Raw genomic sequence first — 7,262 nt, 5'->3', positions numbered from 1 at the left:
TAGGGCCGAATTTTAAACTCGGATTATCATTTAATCCTGGTCAGGATTAGGTTCTAGGAGAGCTATTCTATGTGGGAAAGTAATGTCGGACAATTAGTTTGACTAACTAAGACAGGAACTAAAAGTAGTTTTAAAAAAAATTCTTAAAACCTCTCCGAACACTCTAAGCCTAACTGACCCTAAAAGGTAATCCGGTTTTAAAATTCGACCCTTAAACTCCATTATATCGTCTGTCTTTCAGTCCATTCGACATATACGTGGATCCATTCATGCACGAAGTGACTCACTTCTGTTTGCCTCCCCTCAAGGATCTTCTCAAGGTGTCGGTTCGCCATGTGCATCAGATGTTCGAATTCTTCGAGGAGACCCTGTCTAACCGCTATCCGTATCCTTGTTACAAGCAGGTGTTTGTGGATAGCACAGTCACGGATGTTACAGCCTATGCGTCTATGAGTATATTGAGGTAATTTGAGTTGCGATCATAGATCAAGTCTACATAACACGTCGTGCTATGACCCTTGCTACCAGTGTCATTTCAGTTGACTCTTGGCGTTAACTTTCGTACACAAACGCTCTAAATCACAAGTTCTATTTCCGCCCGCGCCGAACTTCATCCTATACGGATAAGGTTTGCTATCGAAATGGCTTTCTCCTATCCTGTCTTCTTCGATTTCGGGACGATAAGACCTTCGCTGTCACAGTTTCCTCTCTCAAACCTCTTGAAAGAAGAAGAAGAAGAAGAAGAAGAAACAAGTAGGTACATGATTGTCAAACTCTTGGCGTATGGCGTTCATTTTCTTATCCAAATGGTTTTTGTGTGGGATATCACTATTTTTTCCCATTATTTTCAGCTCCGACTCCCCCGTCCTGTGGATTCGGTTGGATCCGGAGATGACTATTATTCGTTCGGTAGTGATCGAGCAGCCTGACTACCAGTGGCATTTCAGTTGACTCTTAGCGTTAACTTTCTTTTACATAACCGGTTTTTGCGTGGGATATCACTACTGATTGTTTTCAGTGTGTCCCGAGTGGGTATCAATGTCAATTCCACTAAACCCTGCAAAATTAGATGAAAAAGAATATAGAGAAAAGGTAAAAAAAGATTTAAAAAATAATAATGATAAAGGAGAAAGGATTCATAGAAGGAATAATAACAGAGGTCTTATCATCCAAAAATTAGAGAGAAGTACAGGATAGGAGAAATCCAGCAATTCCAAGAACAAATCTTATCTGTTCAGGATAAAATCTGCCCCATGTGGGAATCAAACCCACTAACTGCTACCCTCCAAGCTAACTAGGCTGGCATAAATATTTTTCGAGGGTTAGTAGAAAAAAATACTCAGACTCACAATTATACTTTTCCGCTGGAAATTGATTCCCGTCAAACTTGTTGAATACCTGCGAAAAGAATAGAATATAATCATGTAGATCCGACTCAAATCTTCAACCTCCTTGTTGAATACCTGCGAAAAGAATAGAATATAATCATGTAGATCCGACTCAAATCTTCAACCTCAAATATCAAGAATTTAATGGCCAAGTAAGTTAAAGTTAAACCAACTTCAAGCTCAGTGAAGTCCTGGCCATAAATCGTAAAAAGTGAAATAATAATAAAAAAAATGTTATCATTTATAAGCAAAGAGAAGTAAATATTCGATATTGATAAATCGAAAAAATCGATGAGGATAAAATCTGCCCCATGTGGGAATCAAACCCACTAACTGCTACCCTCCAAGCTAACTAGGCTGGCATAAATATTTTTCGAGGGTTGGTAGAAGAAAATACTCAGACTTACAATTATACTTTTCCGCTGGAAATTGATTCCCGTCAAGCTTAACACTTGATGTGCCAACTTGTACGGACGTCCATGTTCCTTCTTCATTTTGCTCATTTAATTTTCCTACAGTTGATTATTGGACCATGATTTATTTAAATTTATGCAACCTGAAATTTAAGGAAAAGGGTGATTTGAGATCATGTATTTGAGTTGGAAAAAATAGGCACAGAAAAGAATACCTGAGAGATGAAAGACTGCTGATAATAATAAGAAATTTAAGGAAAAGGGTGATTTGAGATCATGTATTTGAGTTGGAAAAAATAGGCACAGAAAAGAATACCTGAGAGATGAAAGACTGGTACTGGTGATGACTTTTCATGCTGTAGTTTAGTTTGGTGCTTACAACTGGGTTGGTAGGTACTTGTTTTTTTTTACCTTGGGGCCACTTTTGCTTTACTTGAAGGTAAATTCTTTTATATCCATGCCTATCTGAAAATGGAAAAGTTGGACAGAAAATCACCATCCCAGATGGAGTTAGAACCCAGCACCCCCGAGTTGAGAGCTGGAGCTGAACTACTTAGCCACAGGAATGGGGTATGCGGGTATGTATTAAAACTATGAATTTGAGGGTATAGATTAGGATATCCATGGGTTAGAAGGTTCTTTACAGCTTTTTTCCTCAGATAAGGGATAGGGACCTTTTATAGGGATAGGATATAGTGTTTATTTAGGAGCACTCATTTCTAGTGTCCAATCACTTACCCGGTTCAAACTATGTTACAAATGACACAAAGAGCTTCTTACCTGTCCAATAAAGGCTTGGACAATCCAATAATTCACACTTTACCGGCTAATTTTGTCAATTTTCTTGATTTTTCAATTTTTTCACTTTCTGCATTTTCAAGATTTCCCAGCTTTTTGGTTTGTTTACATTTTTTGATATTTGATGAAAACGATACTTATCGAAATATCGATATTTGAATTTTGATTCGATAATTATCGATTTGTTCATTTCATGTTCTGGCGGGAATTCAAATTTTTGAAAGGTAGGTAATACGCTCCAACTTTGTTATTTTACAAAATACCTATTTAGGTACGACTTTATTTTAATTTTTATAAGTAAAAGTAGGTAGTTACGTACCTAGATATTTGCCTGTTCAGGAGGTAGGATCTACATTGTATGCTAACAGCTAACATCTGTGGGGTCTGACAACCCCACTACCAAATTTTCCTGTAAGACTTCTTTTTGTAATAAATTATAGCAGTATATATCTTTATTGTTATTTTATTACCTAGGTAACTAACGAGATACGGTACCTACCTATTGATCCTACACTGTCTCAAGCTTTATCTATATTATTTGATTATTATTATTATTTTTTTAATGGCGTCTCTCGTGATTCCTCGTTTCCAAACAATTCGTGAGCCACTTGAATTCCAGCGAAGGGGTACCTACGTATGGTACAGAGGTTTTTTGCACTTCTAAGAGCCGGGTTCTCTCAAAAGTAGATGCACTTTTTCTGGACACAACACTCTGTAGTTTCTCTACCGTAGGCTAGCTATTACGAGTACGTTATAACTCTGCGCTACTATAGATACCTAGGAGCAAAAAAAAAAAAAAAAAAAAAAAAAATGTACCTACACTCACCTATTGACAGTTAACAAAAATAGAAAACTATTTCAGTTTAGACAGGTGTTCGATTTTTTTTAGTTCGGAACAAGGAAAACAAAATTGCAAGTCAATCACGTTCGCTTTTGATTTGCCTCACAGAGGATTAGCATAGGTAGAAAAAAAAAAAAAAAAAAAAAAAAAAAAAAAAACATCTGTGGTGATCTGTTGTTCCCTTTAGAGGAAAAATGTTCTCTGACTGATATTAAGCGGGTACATTTTTTTTTTTTTAAGCGGGTACATTTTTTTTTTTTTTTTTTTTTTGTACCAATAGATTTTTCTACCAATAGATTTGCATACCCTAGTGAAGTCTGAATCAGTTGTTACCAACCAACTCGTACTCGTAAATTCAGTTGTGCTATATATACCTAACGTTTGGATACCAACTAATAGTTTGGTATCATGCATTACTTTTTATTATTTGGTGCTGCTTTCCTGGTGCTGTCCGTAAGTTGCGTTCAAGGCAAGTGATGTGAACTTAACATTTTTAAATTAATGAGGAAGTCCTAGGTCGCGGGTTCGATTCCCGCCCGGGGCATATTTTATCCTGAACGGATAAGGTACCGTTCGTTCTCGGAGCGGCTGGCTGTCTATCCTGTCTTCCTCTTCTCTTCTATTTCGGGACGATAACATCTCCGTCATTACCTACATCAGTTCCCTCTATAAAACCTCTTTTTCTTTTTTTAGTTTCCCAGATCAGGAAAGTGAACATTGCTACTTATTATATAATAATAGACTCTTGAGTGGAAGGTAACCACTAGCCACTAGGCGAGGTTAACCCCGGAGGCGTTTATTATTATTAAGCTCTTTATGCATACCTCATGTTTCACAGATTGCTCCGGCGAAAGCACGCCACCTCAGACTGGAAACATATGTGTGTTTAAAATAAAAACACAACAACACTGTAGCCCCAACTTGAATAAATTCAGCATAACACAAATTATTAGTGTAGAACAAATACTTATGGTACATAAACACTGCCTAACAACCTAATAGGTTTAAGTGGTCCCATAACTCTGACTGAAGATAAGGATAGATTTGTGATAAACCAATCCTGATTTCACTCTTGAGTGGAAGGTAACCACTAGCCACTAGGCGAGGTTAACCCCGGAGGCGTTTATTATTATTAAGCTCTTTATGCATACCTCATATTTCACAGATTGCTCCGGCGAAAGCACGCCACCTCAGACTGACGGTGGTTACAAGAAGATCTGCTACTTCACCAACTGGGCAATCTATCGGACGGGCAAATCCGGCAATTACTCCGCGGAAAATATCGACTTTGCGTATTGTAACTTTGTTGTGTATGCGTTTGCCGGATTGGATGGGGAGAATAACACGCTTAGAGAGATTATAATGTTTGGGCCTAGCTGGCTTAGATTGGAGGGTAGCATGCCTGTACTAGGTCACAGGTTTGATTCCTGATATTAATTAATAAATAAAATTTCTATACTTAAGCTATAAGTTTTGGAATATCATAATTTATTCTCCCCCTTTATAACTATAACAAACACATTTGCAATTACAGTTGAACCTTGATATAGTGAAATCCTTGATATAACAAAAAAGTTGATTTCCCTTCCCTTCAGAGGCAAAAACCTCAGTATAGCAAAGTAAAAAGAATAGATACAATGAAGTAATTTAGGGCACAAACCCAAAAAAATTACCTCAGTATAACAAAATTGATTGAATTTTAACCTCAGTATAGCAAAGAGATTTTAAAACCAAGTAGAATTACTTCAGTATAACAAAGTTACTCTGATTTTGACCTCAGTATAGCAAAGTGAATCAAAATAACAAAATAGTTGCAATTTTAACCTCGATATAACAAAGTAAAGATATTACGAAAACCTCAATATAATGAAATTTTGGGTATTTCCCTTGGACTTTGTTATATCAAGGTTCCACTGTACTTACTTGAAGTTTTGTTTGTTGAGCTGGGGCTATTACAAAAAGAACTTAGCACTCTACATTTTGGAAAACATAATTGTACTCATTTTTTTGTTTATAAATCAATTTCTCATGAAAACGAGTACCTACAAGCTGCGAAGTTTTCTGTAACAACCCACTTATTTTTGTTAGGTACCAGAGTCCTATAGAAAAGCTGACTATACAGTAATATTTACCCAAAATGTCTCTACTTAAAAATCACATTAGACACTCTTTGCTTTTTAAGACTGCCTTCAACTCTAGGCACTCTTGTCCTTTCCTTGAAACGCTCGCAGAACATTGGCAACATTTGTAAACACATAAACACTTGCCTGATCCACATAGCCATTGGCTTTCAGTCCCGGGTAGTAGAGAGCAAGATTTATAACCAGGAACGAGAACAGGACGTCACCAAGGATCTTGGATAAGAGAGCGAGGAAGATGAGTATTGCGGATGTCAGGGCACACATCTGAAATGAAGAGCAATAGAGTTAACAGGAGATTTTAGAGAGATCCATTGGCTTTCAGTCCCGGGTAGTAGAGAGCAAGATTTATAACCAGGAACGAGAACAGGAGGTCACCAAGGATCTTGGATAAGAGAGCAAGGAAGATGAGTATTGCAGATGTCAGGGCACACATCTGAAATGAAGAACAATAGAGTTCTTAACAGGAGATTTTAGAGAGATTATAATGTTTGGGCCTAGCTGGCTTAGATTGGAGGGTAGCATGCCTGTACTAGGTCACAGGTTTGATTCCTGATATTAATGAATAAAATTTCTATAAGCTATAAGTTTTGGAATATTTATTTTCCCCTTTGTAACTATAACAAACACATTTGCAATTACAGTGGAACCTCGATATAGCAAAAAAATCCTTGATATAACAAAGAAAAGTTGATTTCCCTTCCCTTCAGAGGCAAAAACCTCAGTATAGCAAAGTAAAAAGAATAGATACAATGAAGTAATTTAGGGCACAAGCCCCAAAAAATTACCTCAGTATAACAAAATTGATTGAATTTTAACCTCAGTATAGCAAAGTGATCTTAAAACGAGTAGAATTACCTCAGTATAACAAAGTTACTCTGATTTTGACCTCAGTATAGCAAAGTGAATTGATATAACAAAATAGTTGCAATTTTAACCTCTCTATAACGAAGTAACAATATTACGAAAACCTTAATATAATGAAATTTTGGACATTTCCCTTGGACTTTGTTATATATTTTCAAGGTTCCACTGTACATTTGTCTCTTTCTTCTTCCAATCTCACTCACCCAAAATGGATTCTCCCTTTTCAACAGAGAATAGCAGTGCAGCCCAAAACGTAGCTTTTTGCCGTGTACATAGGTCTTTGTATATGAAACGTTATACGAGAGAGCAACAGGACTCGAAATACTAGGGGAGAGAGTGGGAGAGGGGAGGGGGAAGTAGAGGGAGTCAATTGATGGGAGAGAAGAGGGGAAGGAATGTAGTGGGGGAAACGGGAGGGAAGGTAGTGGACGAAGTAGAGAGGGGAAATGTATACTAATCAGTGGTGTGTGGAGAGAAGAGGCCTACCTATTCACAGTGATCATTTTTGGTCTCGCCTCTCGAACCATCAACCTCTAGAATACTCTAGATCAGAAGTCTACTGCGCCAACCACTACACTTTGTTACTATTGTTGAAAAAATGATTCCTTCTCTCGTATGTTTTTTCCAGATGGTCACCCGTCCAGGTACCAATCACCACCCTTTTTTTTAAAGAGGTTTGACAGAGGGAACTGTAACTGCTAAGGTCTTATTTTCCCGAAATTGAAGAGAGAAGGAAGACAGGATAGGAGAAAGCCAGCCGTTCCGAGAACGAACTTTTTCCCTTCAGGATAAAATGCGCCCCCCCTTTCTAAAATCC

At 37.4% G+C, this 7,262-nt stretch overlaps 1 protein-coding gene across 1 annotated transcript; it reads left to right on the top strand.

The window, feature by feature from the left end:
* The first annotated feature begins 3,712 nt into the window (after nucleotides 1-3,712).
* LOC103518855 (acidic mammalian chitinase-like) lies at nucleotides 3,713-5,233 on the top strand. Its single transcript, XM_008483937.3, has 3 exons — nucleotides 3,713-3,909; nucleotides 4,606-4,786; nucleotides 5,221-5,233. The coding sequence occupies exons 1-3, from the start codon at nucleotides 3,849-3,851 to the stop codon at nucleotides 5,231-5,233; spliced, it is 255 nt and encodes an 84-aa protein (XP_008482159.1). The 5' UTR covers nucleotides 3,713-3,848.
* Nucleotides 5,234-7,262: the final 2,029 nt, after the last annotated feature.

Source organism: Diaphorina citri, unplaced genomic scaffold (genome assembly GCF_000475195.1).
Source record: "Diaphorina citri unplaced genomic scaffold, Diaci psyllid genome assembly version 1.1 scaffold2388, whole genome shotgun sequence".
In the NCBI taxonomy this organism is placed as follows: Eukaryota; Metazoa; Arthropoda; class Insecta; order Hemiptera; family Psyllidae; genus Diaphorina; species Diaphorina citri.
This window is presented reverse-complemented; position numbering and strand designations above follow the sequence as displayed.

Excerpts from the sequence above, each read along its gene's own strand:
- LOC103518855 (XM_008483937.3), top strand. The coding sequence starts at position 3,849 with ATGCATTACTTTTTATTATTTGGTGCTGCTTTCCTGGTGCTGTCCGTA. Across the intron at positions 3,910-4,605 it reads GTCCGTAAGTTGCGTTCAAG|ATTGCTCCGGCGAAAGCACG; the intron begins GCAAGTGATGTG and ends CATATTTCACAG.